The sequence below is a fragment of the Triplophysa dalaica genome, chromosome 22 (assembly GCF_015846415.1).
Source record: "Triplophysa dalaica isolate WHDGS20190420 chromosome 22, ASM1584641v1, whole genome shotgun sequence".
NCBI lineage: Eukaryota > Metazoa > Chordata > Actinopteri > Cypriniformes > Nemacheilidae > Triplophysa > Triplophysa dalaica.
In genome coordinates, this window is record NC_079563.1 from 7,017,824 (window position 1) to 7,030,959 (window position 13,136).

The 13,136-nt window shown below is 37.3% G+C and overlaps 1 protein-coding gene across 1 annotated transcript; it reads right to left on the reverse strand.

The window, feature by feature from the left end:
• Positions 1-7,417: 7,417 nt before the first annotated feature.
• ambp (alpha-1-microglobulin/bikunin precursor) lies at positions 7,418-12,088 on the reverse strand. The gene is made up of 10 exons (XM_056736039.1): positions 11,894-12,088; positions 11,252-11,394; positions 10,330-10,406; positions 10,139-10,255; positions 9,806-9,907; positions 9,679-9,725; positions 9,455-9,530; positions 8,773-8,940; positions 7,551-7,730; positions 7,418-7,446 (listed from the first exon to the last, which is right to left on the reverse strand). Exons 1-10 carry the CDS (start codon positions 12,086-12,088, stop codon positions 7,418-7,420), a joined length of 1,134 nt encoding a protein of 377 aa, XP_056592017.1.
• Between the last annotated feature and the right edge of the window lie 1,048 nt (positions 12,089-13,136).

Consider the following 13,136-nt stretch of genomic DNA (forward strand, 5'->3'; position numbering starts at 1 on the left):
AACTTAAACAAGGAACAAGGACACTGACTAACTAAACTAATAAAACAAACACTTGAATTACAACACACTAACACTGACTAAACTACACTTACTTTGACAGGCAAGACAGCGACAGGAACAAGTACAGCGACAGGAACAAGTACAGCGACAGGGACATGTACAGCGACAGGGACATGTACAGCGACAGGGACATGTACGGCGACAGGGACATGTACGGCGACAGGGACATGTACAGCGACAGGGACATGTACAGCGACAGGGACAAGTACAGCGACAGGGACAAGTACAGCGACAGGGACAAGTACAGCGACAGGGACATGTACAGCGACAGGGACATGTACAGCATAAACGTACCGCAACATGTACAACAAGTAATGCACGAGCAACGAGACAAAGAAACATGAGGACTCTTTATAGGGAAGGTAATTAACACAAACAAGGAAACAGGAGGGTTGGGCAATGACGCGTGCATAAAAATCAAAATATTGCCTTTGAAGTTGTTAAACATCCACTCACAAAAATAAAGTTTTTATATATTTAAGGTACGAAATTTACAAAATATCTTCATGGAACATGATCTTTACTTAATATCCTAGTGATTTTTGGCATAAAAGAAAAATCTATAATTTTGACCCAAACAATGCTTTTTTGTCTTTTACTAAAAATGTTCCCGTGCTACTTAAGAATGGTTTTGTGGTCAGGGGTCACATATTTTAAAGCAGCGATAGTTTTTATTTCAGTTCCATCGATATAATAGAATAATACCATCCCATACCATGTATTCTTGCTTTTTCTCCCTTTTTTACTCAACTTTGGTTAAATGTAAGTAAAGCTGATTTGCAACAACGCAAAATGATGAAAAGTGCTTATAAATAAAATAAAGTTTCAGCTGTACATTGCACAGTCTTGCAGATTTGTCAGGATGCATTCAATTAACCTAAATTGAAATAAATCAGTAATCTGTTTATAATCTGTGATAATTCCATCAAGCACATCAAATTTACAACAGGAATGTACAATCAGATTTCAGCAATCATTTTATTACTGCTGCATTGAGTACAGTGTTGGGTGTAACTAGTTACTAAGTAATTAGTTACTGTAATTTAATTACTTTTCCCTTGAAAAAGTAAAGTAAGGGATTAATCATATGTTTTCTATAATTTAATTACAGTTACTTTTGATGTAATTAAACTAAATACTTTGTGAAATATATGCGTGTGCAATAGTGAAATTGACATCAAAATTCAAAGTCTTACTTTAAAATCTGTGCTTTAATGTATAATTCACACATGTGTAATACGTTGGTCGGTTAATAATATTATTTGAATGAATTCAATAAGCCGTTTCATGTATATTCTTGAATCACTTAACTAATCAAGGTTGATGTAGGATATAGAAAGTAATTAGTAATGAGTAACTAAATACTTTTTGGACAGAGTAATTTGGACAGTAATCTATTTACACTATTGAATATGTAATGAGTAACTAGTAATTAATTACTTTTTCAGAGTAACTTACCCAACACTTATTGAGTATGAAGTGCAAAGAATGCACTGTGCCGTTGCACTACTTTTGCACCACATTATCATCCGTGCCTTTTGTTGAAGCAAGCGTCAATCTCAGAAATGACTCCTAATCATAAATAGCACATTTTTGCATGTCTCGTTTTGCATCCTTTGTGCGATGAGCATAAGAAATATCTCAAAACGTGTGTTTTGCTTACATTTCTTAGAAATTGTAGGTCTACACATCTGCAGTGACAATTGACCAAGTTTGACAAAAAGGCACAAAAATATGGTAAGATCTTCATAAGGTTTGTGATATCATTGCATAAAGAAACATGCAAGAAGAAGAAAAAAATCAGGCAGGAAAAAGCACAGAGAAGTAAACCAACATGTAAACAAAGGCGAACAAAAATGGGAGGAGAGCACAAGCGCTTTGGTGGACGATAGAGGATGAATATGGTTATATGTATATGGAGCAGGCAGCTGGGGAGAGGCCCCTGTTCTCCTCTCTCCTGCTCAGCTATTTAGACGTGTCCCTGAGCGGCATGACCCAATGGCCTGCAGGGCGGGGCCACCCATGTGACATCTGCCTTTTTGCGCGAGGGAGCGCCCATATGGAGCAAACGGGCATTAACGCACATGCGCGTACGCATACATATATACTCGGCCCTGGCCTTGTCACATCGCTGTACACTCCTGCTGTCTGAACCTTTTGTTCCGCTATTGTGCATCTCACTCACCCATGTTTGCCTCATTCCTGCACAGACCATAAAGAGGGAGGGTGTGTGCGTTGAGGAGGAACAGTCTGGTCAGCGACGTATCCATGCAGCAGGCTGCGAGGGCAGGCGTGCACACACACACACACACACACAGAGCTGAGGTTAAGGTGCAGGGTAGAAGAGCAGTAGGGTCAGACTTTCTCTTTTCTACACATGTTCAGGTCTGTGTAACCAGAGGGCGTTGATGTCACCCAGCTGGACGCTCCGATGGGAGTGTCGCCCGTGTCTGGTTTTGTCTTCAAGACGACGTAAGCAGTTGGACAGATGAAAATTTTCGCCGTAAGCATTATCAATGAACTTAAATAATCTAGTAAACACGCTGGGTAAACTTTGTCTGGTATTTCCGCACTTTATGCTGTGAACCGTGAATGAGATCGTTAAGAGATCTGCTTTAACTTTCTAAAAGCAACAAAGGATCCGTTTTTGCCTAATCCTTGAGCAACTTGTTGCCAACAATCTAAACGTTATTCTCTTTTACTGCTGACAATAAACCATCTTTTGTTGCACCAGTTCTCCTTCCAACTGTAATCAGGACATCTGGAAACAACTGAGCAACAAACCTCTTGACCACAGTGTCGTCACATTCATGTATTCTATTGACTTTACAGTCATTCGATGTAACCAAGTACATGTCAACACACTTGATCACGTTCACCAGTTCCACTTCTGCTTGTTGAGTGCATGCTATGTGTGTCACCTCAACACTCCTGCCCTTGTTTGTGTGTAAGTGGCTGTACGTACGTATGTCTGGCTATGCTGTCACTCCTTTCGGGATACACAAGTGTGAGTGTGCGCCGGAGAGTGATGGTGGGGAATAAAGCCCTGGTTGTTTGCAGTGAAACTACGGGTTGTAAGTGAGTGGGGAGATGCGTTTATGTTTGACTGGACAGGCTGAATGGGACTATTCAGCAAACCCCCAAACTGCGACCCTCTTTTCTTTCCATTGTCATCCCCTCTTCTCCCTCCTGCCCCGTACAGCACAAGACACAGCGAGAGAGAAGAGAAAGAGATGTCTGGGTGGAAGTGAGAAGTGGGGGTTGGGGTGAACAAGGAAAAAACTAAAAGGGTAAAAACAGCGTGTGACACCCCATCTGAAGACCACAAACTTTCGCTGCTGTGAAAGGTGCACCCCAGGTTTATGTCTTAGGACCTTTTTCAATTGAATTTTATTTAGTGCTTCTTACAATTTACGATTTGCATTGTTGCAAAACAGCTTTACATACATTTAGACAGTGAAGAGGTATAATTATATAAGAGACAATGAAACATGAATTAGCATGATATTTGATGATGCTAATACATGATATGTTATTGGTTAAATTACTTGTCCAATTGTATTTATTTATTTCAAATTTGTTTAACTAAAAATATACTATTAATTCAAAAGAATGATTTTTTTATATACAGTGCGGTTGTGAGCGTGTGTGCTAGTTCTCATCTTCTAGTCAATTTTTTACAAGTATTGTAATCATGGAGAAACAGCTTAGCAGAGACATTTGGCAGAGAAAGTCTGATCTTATCAACATGTTTACACTTGCAGGTAGCTCAACATTAACACATTTGCTTTAATGACACAGCATTAAGTACTTAAGTTTTTACTGCCAGGGTAATGCAGGATGTAGTATGTACAGTGGCAACAACACGTGTTTGCATACTTAACAGAATTTTTCTGCCCTTACACCTGTTTCACACTGCCTAAGCTACACAATATTATACAATGTCACATTTCTGAGCGAGCACACTGTTGATTTGTGTGCCAGAATGAATATGCCTCAATCATCTCGGCAATGTTAAACAGGTGCAACAGTGTTCTTATAAAAGTTTCATCACTGTATAGATAAATATATTTGTCAACCCCAAATAGAAGTCTTTGACTTTTCATATTTTACATAATACAAACTATTCAGAGAAGCAAATCCACATCGAGCTTGAAAATAGAAAATCACCATTAAGGACTCACACAATACTTCCAAGTTAAATAGATAACAAGAAAGTTCAATGTGAAATTCCTCCCATGTTCAAATGCATGTCTGATAGTTTCCATACATTGCCATGTTATTGTTTAATAAAAGAAACAGTCTCAAATGACAGGAAGGGCAAACCCAGACAGGAAGCGAGTAAAGAGGGCATTGCTTTGATGATATTTAAGGGACCTGTTTAACAAAGGTAATCCCAACTTTCCCTGAGTTCTTACACAGTCAAGCTGACAAATGATAAATCAGTGTCTGTGCTTTTCCTGTGGTCACAGTCAGGAAAGAGACATAAAAGCAATCCAAGTACTCAGGGTTTGTCATTTTCTTGGTTTCACTTTGCAAAAGACAAAAGGTATGATTTATCTCTGGTCATTCTTGTTGTCTCGACTAGATCATGAAAACGTTAAATGTTTTCCCATTTAAAACATTTTATGAGACACATGACTTGAATAATAACTTCCATCTCAATAGTTAATAATTTTAGTGAAGATTAAGAGACAATTATACTTAACATTAAGAATGACAACAGGGTTGACTGAAGCAGACATGGCATTATAATGTTGTGCTTAAAGTTGTGAGCTGCTTAAATATACAACTTCAATACTTTTTCTATGAATAGCTACCTTTCAATGACCACTTGTTTACTATACAAACACATAACAGGGTTGACATTTTTACATCATTAAACGACAGCTTGCTTCCTAAAGAATTATTACGTATTCATTATGATAACATTAGTCTAAATTATGGACTAGAAATTTTCATCTTAAAGAGGAAAATATAACAGTAACAGGGTTGACAGAGAATATACAGATTTAATGGTGTTTAAAGTATACATTATGGCAAATAAAATCGCATGAAATATATTGAAAGAATAATAATAACATGCGTTGTACACATGCAACATAGGCTACTGTGTGTTCAACAAAATGTTTTTATTTGCACAAACTTGGATTTTTGTTGATTAGAGAATATCTATGTAGTAGGTCATAGTATATAACACATGGTAAAACTTGCCATCAACACTTCATTGTTAATGTTATATTGTATACATATGGTATACTAATGGCCCGTAGAATGAGCCTGTAATGACATGGTCTGCATTGACACAGAGGAACTGGCTTAAGGGTGTGCATTCATCGTCTCTTTCTGTGGGAAAGTCTGGGCGGATTGGATGCATGTTTGAAAATGTATATGTGTGTAACCATCTGTATACGTGAAGGAGAAGTGAACCTTCGTGCCTGAGCTGACTCACTTTGATCCTGTTCAGTGGTCTGAAACCGTTTTCCTGAGCTGCCAACAGACACGACCCATGCACACACAGAAACACACACACACACACCGGCTCTATTCATATTGACACACCAGACGTCTTCCCACGAAAAATCACCGCAAACCGGCCGCAGTCGCACATAAACACGCACACATATTATACTCAATGTATCCTTCATTTACGCAAACCGCTGTGGGAAACATGTACATCAAAGGTTTACTGGAACTCCACATCTGGGAGACTCATCTCGGTTCATGACTCAACACGTGTGTTGTAAGAAAGCTCAATTATATGTGCAAACACCTTTCAGCTCTGCCAAGGTGCTTTACTCATCCGGCATGAGCGGTAAACTAGATTCAGATAATATAAGGTGAGCGGTAAGTTGTGCAAAGCTCAATGTCATGATTTTGGAGTGTTATGGGTAAAGTCTTACCAGGTGGTCGCTTGGAGACCCAAGTTAAAATACCTCAGTGTCTGTGACTTGGGTTTCCAAGTCTGTACCATTTTTCAAATATTGTATTGTTTGCCAGCTAACAATGATGTCAGTATATATAATGATATGTTGTTGAAACATGTAGATTTTCACAACAACTGTTTCATGTTAGGTGCAAGACAAAGTTACTAGTACTCTGAGTTAAGGATGTTTTGGTTGCACTGAGAATGTGTGCCTGTGAGAAAGGGTGTCTGTGGGTTTGTGGTTGCAAATGCGGATGTTTAGTAATGTTTATTATGGGTATGCATCTTTTATAGTGCCCCCTTCGCAACAAAAAAACACAATTTTAAAACAAAGCATACAACCTTTTGTTTGCTGATTGTCAGATGTCCAAAAAATGGACTTTCTCACAAATGATTCAATAAGCTCAGGTTTAATATTTGACCATCTAAAGTGATCTTATTTTGTCTTAAGGAGATCGTTCACCCCAAACTAAAAATGATGTCATGATTTATTCTTTATTTTGTTAAAACCTATAAGGCTGTTTCTTCTGCAGAACACAAAAGAAGACATTTTGAGAAATGAAAGTCAAGGGGGACGATTGTTATTTGTTTACCGACATTCTTCAAACTATCTTCTTTTGTGTTCTGCAGAAGAAAGAAAGTGACAATGACAAGAAGGTGAGTAAAGGATTAAAAAAATCTATGCCTTGTATTAAAACGCTTCTCAGGGGCCGCTTGGTTATCTTCAGATTTGGACTGTTTGTGTGAGGGTGTGCAAGCAGGTGATGTGGTTCTGGCCGGAAGGTCACTGAAAGCCGTCAGTTCCCTTTTCCTCTCCGGATATTCCCAGCATTCTCCCCGCAACATCACCAGCCGTGAATTCTGGGAAACAGGGGGCAGGAAGCCTGGCTGGGCTGCTGGGAGAGTCGCTCAGATTGGACTATTTTTGCCCGGATGCAAGATCAGCCTTATCTGACTGGGTATATTGATCCAGTATTAGCATGAGACTTCTAAAACTGGTCACAGATCAGTTGAAAGGGCAAGTTCTCACAATGCCACAAATACCACAGCTGGTAAAGGAGTCCCTATGTGGAAGGAAAACACTGACCTCTGGTGGCTACTGTCATAAGAGGAGAGAAAATGAAACATTTTCTGCACATGCTCGGTAGAGTTCCTCTTTGAAAAATAATGAAAATATAAAGAATATCACAGTTTGCTTCAGTATCTTCATGTCATTCAAAACCTGTATATAACTTTCTTCTCTGGAACACATTTTTTATGTCTCAGTGTTATAAATGAAGAGCATGACCAGATGAATCTCGTACTTAATGTGTCTTTATTAGCCTGAATATGTTTTAAATGTTGTGTAAATGCTGACGTAAATGCCATTTGGAAACTGATCCATTTTTGCTTTGAGTTTAATCACAAATCATTTTCTTCAAACCATTTCACTTAATTCGTCTTGAGAAACTCGTCATTCTCTGCAAAAACAAAAATACAAAATTAAATATCGAGCTACACAGAGATATTTCTCAGCCATAAAGTTTCTAATTTACAACAAGAAAAAAACAGAAACAGATCTTACCATCATCTCTCATCATAACACCGCAGTATTCATTACACTCTTTCTGGCTGTAGAATCTGTTTCCGTTGCCCTTGCAGCCTCCATATTTGAAGGACACACACTTTCCAACAGATGAATCAAAGGCCCACAGGTCTATGGAAACTTTACAGGGACCAGAGTCAATGGGGATTCTACAGCTCGCTAGAGGAACACAACAGATTTTACATATTAGGACTTTACACAGAAACACTGTTGTTGCAAATCTGTGTGCTGTAATTTCTACAGTAAAAAATATATATTTTTACAAATCTTTATACAATCTGTTGATCTCCGAAATCTCCGAAATCATTCAACAACATACAGTATAAGTACCCAGACAGCAATGATATGTGATTTAATGTTGAATCAATAGTAAATCAATTTTATTTAATCTCTGGGTCATCTATATGACTTTTACATTTTTTATAGATAATGTTTTCCACTGGAAGGTTACAATTGGGTCCAGGGCATGAAAAGGAAGTAACGATTGTCTTTTTTCCGGATCGTGAGGTATACCCAAGTAAAATGACAATTTTTTTTGCAACATGTCAGTCATTTGAGCCCGCCCATGCGCCGACCAAACAAGTGCAAATTAATAAAAATAAGGATGTGTAGAGATATATAATAATAATAAATACTTCACCACTGTGTAAAACGATTAGAACGATCATTTTTTATTTCATGCCGACTTTAAAGTCCCGGTAAAATAAAAAATGACTTCTTAATTTTTCATGAATTTGTGTATGTTTATTGTTAAAAACGTATCAATGTGGTATATTTTCTTTTTAAAATTCATGTACCCTCATAATCTTCAGTATGAATCCCAATATTTTCTTCCGCCCTTAAATGACTATCCATCTCGAAAATCCATTAACTCCTCCCCTTCAGCTCTCAGTCTGCTGCCATTTTCATTTCAACATTTCACAGGAGGTTTTACTCATCCAATCAATTCGTATTAATAACGCTAGCCACGCCCACTAATGTTCTCCTTTTCGGACATAAAAACGACTTGCGGTTCACAGGGACTTTAAGGCCCTTGACAGGTTTATTAACCTGACAGGTTACATTAACAGCTAAACAGATGAGGTTGAAAATATCTCATATTCAGTTTTTGTTTCACATACGAATTGAAACTTTTCCTTGAAGACTGACTGATTCCCAATGTAAGGGAATCACACCGTACAGAAGTGACATTGAAACACACCCTCAGTGCGACAGCTCTGCAGACACTCCTTCTCTGTCACAAAGTTATTGTGGTTCCCCAAACAGCCTCCGTAGGTGAACATCTGACAGGTCATGATGGACGAGTTGTAAAAGTAGCGCTGTAACATTCCAAAACACGGACCGGAGTCGACCGGGGCCTTACAGGCTTCTACAGAGACAAACACACTGTGATCAAATAAAGGATGATATTCATTGTATTGATATAACTATCGCTGTTTAAAGTACATGATTGTTGCATGGAAACCGGTCCAACTGGGCACAAAACCACCCAATCCATTTTAAACAGGATTTTTAAAATATATTTTATTTGCAATAACAAATAACTCAGTTTTGATATATTATTAAAAAGCGTGATTTTTTATTGTGTTATCACGCTTTTATGCTTTTTAGCTGTATTTTTTTTTGAGTTATTATTACCTAATCGAAACAACCCAACTGCAGTTTGATTGACATTACTGTGGATGCACAATATAAATATATATTTAATATTTTTAAAACAGAGTTTTGTGCATTATACAATATTTAAGTTATAATGTAACTTAACACTGGACACTTTAACTTTATTTTACATATTTTTGTAATTTGTCCTGTACACACACTATTAGTGTGTATTATATAATTATTTATCAATTATAAAATATAATTTTTACTATGAAACTCACCAGCTGCTCTGAACATGGGCGTGTCATCGCCCGATCCCTCTTCAGGGGGCGGCACAACCACATTCCTCCTCGCCCTCTATTGTGATTGGATGACATAAGATAAACAAAGCTTATCTATGCAATACAACTGTTTCATTACTTTCGCCTGTAATGAAATACTGTTTTGTTTCCTTTTGGATATTCAATCTCTATAAATGCATTTTCAGTGACAATGAGCTTTCTACCTGGATCTGTGGCTCTGGCATGAGCTGCTCACCTGGAACACATTCACCTGATGGCACAAAAGAAAAGCGAAGGTGACAGAAATAAAGACAAATGGGGTGCTTTGTGTTAGTTTGCGTGTCTCAGTACCTTTGTTTTTCTTCATAACTATGGTCTCTTCACTCATTCCCTGTTCAGCCACAAGAGCCTTGAAGTCTTCGATGAGAGTGGGTCGCAGCTCCATAGTACGACCTACGGGGGCAGTATAATCGAAAAAAGAAATCAGGAGCTGGTAAGTCAAAAGTGTGAAGAAAAATAATTGTGTGTGAGAAAAACCGAAACAGGACCAGTTTACATGTTGTCTAATTGTTCAGACCCAACTGGGCACCTTTGCAAAATGTATATGCATAATAAACTAAATAGGACGAGGGGTAGGCCTATGTAACTTTGATTCTTATATTGATCTAAGCATTTATTATGTACCGTAGAGTTTCACAGATGTCGTTTTGTCACCTCCCGACTTCTGTTTATACATCACCACCAGTGCATACTCATCATAGTTTGTGTGAACCACATAGGCATCAACATCAGCATTCCACTCTACAGGGGAGAGACACAAACAGTCAGTGGTTTATACAAGAGCACTTTACAGTCGACTGTAAGGGTGTGCTCACTGGAAACATGATATCTGAATTTTCCTGGTGTTGTGGTCATCTGATATTCTCCACTGATGGACTTGCAGGTGCCGTGCCTGCAAACCAAAAGCACATATAGATTAATACGGAGTTCATAAACTTTTTTTGTAATGCCCTCTTTGTGTTGAGTGCATTGTTTTGCGGCCCCCTAAATAAAGAGTTTTAAAGTTAAACTTAGAATTTTAATTTAACCAAAAACATTCAGTTACACAATCCTTGAACATCAATTCTTTGGGTTGTTGGTCTTATTTTTCTGACGTTTGATTGGAGAAAATCTATGATCAATTTCTACAGTATATTTCACTGAATGCCACAAAATATGTGCCCCCCTGGATTGATCTGGGGGCCCCCGAGGGGGGCTATGACCTTTTGTGTTGCTGACGCAATGTTTTACCACTGAGCAACAGGAAGGGTTGTTTATATTAAAGGAATTTTTTTATGTTGACTGTATTTCACATTGAGTGAAAAACTATTTCAAAATGATTTTACTTATTTGTTTACACGGGTTCAGTTTATGAACGTCAAACGTCAGTAAAATAGTCCACCAACCCAAAGAAACCTCTGGTTTAAACGACCAAAGTAACAGTGTTGACAATTTATGATGATCAAATCTAACAAAACATAAAATGACAAAAAAAGACTTTGAAAATCATTAAATTGGCGAAACAATAGTTTTATTTTATGTTGTAAATCAGGTGTATCAATACTTGCTGGTCAACTGTATTTTTTTATACAGTCAAATTGGCTTTAGAAGTCATTTCAATTTACTGTTCTAGACAGTTTTGAGTTTGCAACTTATTCTGAAGAGTTGAAGTAATTTAAAAACATTTAAAACAAGAAGTTAAAAAACAAACATATTTACAGTCCTTCCTTTAACATGTCAATAAGCGAAACATCCTACCTGAAAGATGTGCGGGTCATGCTGATCATCTCTGATGATCCAGAGGACTTCAGCTCCAGAGAGCCGATGGCTGCTTCACCCTTATGACGCTTGAGCCAAGGGCAGGTAGACGCCCCGGCTATATCAAACCATTTCCCCATAAACTAAGAGGAAAGAGATGGTGAAGGTCAAGGGAGAAGATCAGATTAGGAGACATTTGTTCCAAATGCAAAGTGTTTCTCTAGCCAAAATAACATCAATAGTTAAAGTAAAAGAGGATTATTTAGGAGAACACTTTTTGTTAATTATATTAATGGGAAAAGTGTCCTACTTTAACCCAATTCACCACAATAGTAATAATAAGGGTAATAACTACAATTAAACAAAACTGCTTTGAAACAGGCATGAAATTAAAAAAAGATAATCCAACAAATTTAGCATGTTGCCTTTAAATAAAATACATTACAAATCTATTGGGGCATGTTGTCACAAATAACACAAACTACAGCTTTTAAAATAAGCTGTGTGTCTGTATAGAATAACAACTAACTTTTAAGTAAAAAATAATCAAGTAACAACTAGCAGATTCTTAAACTTAAAAACACGTTTCATTTTAAGAAAAAGTTATATGTGAAAAGGCCTTTTATATAAATCATAACCTACCCGGTTTACATCAAAGTTCTCTTGGGTCTGAGGTTCAGAGTATCCAGCATGAAGCAAGGCCACGAAGGCCAGCAGAAACCCCACAAGCACACGCATCATTCTGAACGTCTGTGATCCAGTTAAAGTTCTGATCTGTAAGCCAGATGAGCACCAGGACTGTCCTCTTCCTCCACAGAACATCGACCTCCTGGCCATGTACAACCCCCACAAACAGTCCCACAAAACAAACAGAACAAAGTTCTTCTTATCTGTCTATTGATTGGAACCTATTTGAGCCTTGTTCTTATTTAGTTGGAATGTAAATTAAAAGCTGGAAAACAGAACAAAATGAAACAGTTGAATGCTGATGGATAAATCACAGACATTTAAAGAAATTCCTGTTGTTCAGCCGCACGCAACACAAAACCGTTTTGCTGCTTTTCCTCATGTCAGGAGGACAAATGTTACATTTTTAGTATATTTCATACCCAGTTGAAAAAATGCTTAACATAATCTGCTCTTAAACAGATACTGAAAGCTCATTGTGATTTTCCACATAATATATAAAGTCAGATACAATCATTTCCACACATTTGGCTACATGTCTGTCCTAGTTTCTGCATTTTTATGTAACTTTTTAATATTTTTGTGTTTGTGCCATTTGCTCACACACAGACTGTATTGTGTTGTTTGCAGGTATTTCAGTCCTTCATTGCAGTAACTAGCAGAAAACTGTTCTTTCATACTAACACACGACAGATCTCACATATTTCATATTAGCTCATGAGTGACAGAACTTTAATTCCACAGTAGTGTCTAAAACTATAAACGCACACTTGAAATATATATATTTTTATTGTGACCAGAACTTGTGTTTACACATTAAACAAAATAAAGTACAAGTTTGCACTAAAGGTCACAAAACATAAGCTTCTATTTCCGACTTTAGGAGGATCTATGCCACAAGAGAATTAAAGAACACATTCTGCTTCATTATATGAAATAAGGCAATTAAAGGTAAGCATGATTACATAGAACAGCATAGAAATAGCAGCAGAGAAATCTATTGATATTATGTGATGCATTGTTGTGAAGCTCAGGCTGTGTGCAGCAGGTAAGAGAACAGGAACTGAAATAAAATGTGATTACAAAACAATAAATACAACATTAATCCAATGATTTAAGTGTGCATGAGCAGTAGATTTATATTGTTTACAATTCTTTAATTTATTCTATTAAAATATATTATTTTTGCTGTTATTGA